This window comes from Nannochloropsis gaditana, assembly GCF_000240725.1.
Source record: "Nannochloropsis gaditana CCMP526 unplaced genomic scaffold scaffold1062, whole genome shotgun sequence".
In the NCBI taxonomy this organism is placed as follows: Eukaryota; class Eustigmatophyceae; order Eustigmatales; family Monodopsidaceae; genus Microchloropsis; species Microchloropsis gaditana.
Genome location: NW_005802891.1, coordinates 5,328 through 5,727, shown reverse-complemented (window position 1 = coordinate 5,727; position 400 = coordinate 5,328). Strand labels below are relative to the sequence as shown.

Here is a 400-nt window from a genome sequence, read left to right as displayed (position 1 = left end):
CCCCTCCCTACCTCCCTTCCTGTCTCCCTCCCTTCATCCTCCCCCCTTGTTCCTCTGGGTCGGTGTCGAAGTCGCTTGCTTCTTGACTCGCACCGCTGAGACCTCCGCATAGCATTCGAAGTTTGCCTCCATTCCTATATCACTGCTTCCATCCTCCGTCATCCAAGTGTTATCAAGGTCTTTATGTTCCTCTTTCTATATGTTGGTAGATTGCGGCCTTCCAGGCGGCGGAAGAGGAGATCTTGGGAGCCGAGAGCGAGGACGAGGGCAGCGACGAGGACGAAGAGAGAGGAGACAGGAGGAAGGAGGAAAAGGAGGAGGAGGAGGGGGAGGAAAAGGGCGGGAAGGAAGGGGAGAGGGTAGACGAGGGGAAAGTAGAGGCCGCGGAGGAGGAGAAAGT

The 400-nt window shown here is 57.0% G+C and overlaps 1 protein-coding gene across 1 annotated transcript in view; it reads left to right on the top strand.

Annotated features, from left to right (window-relative positions):
• Positions 1 to 359, top strand: part of NGA_0683900 (uncharacterized protein) — a gene marked incomplete at both ends in the record, with an annotated part of 1,203 nt that extends 844 nt beyond the window's left edge. The window contains one exon of the mRNA XM_005852596.1: positions 210 to 359. Coding sequence (XP_005852658.1) covers positions 210 to 359 — 150 coding nt within the window. The remainder of the gene's footprint in view (positions 1 to 209) is intronic.
• Between the last annotated feature and the right edge of the window lie 41 nt (positions 360 to 400).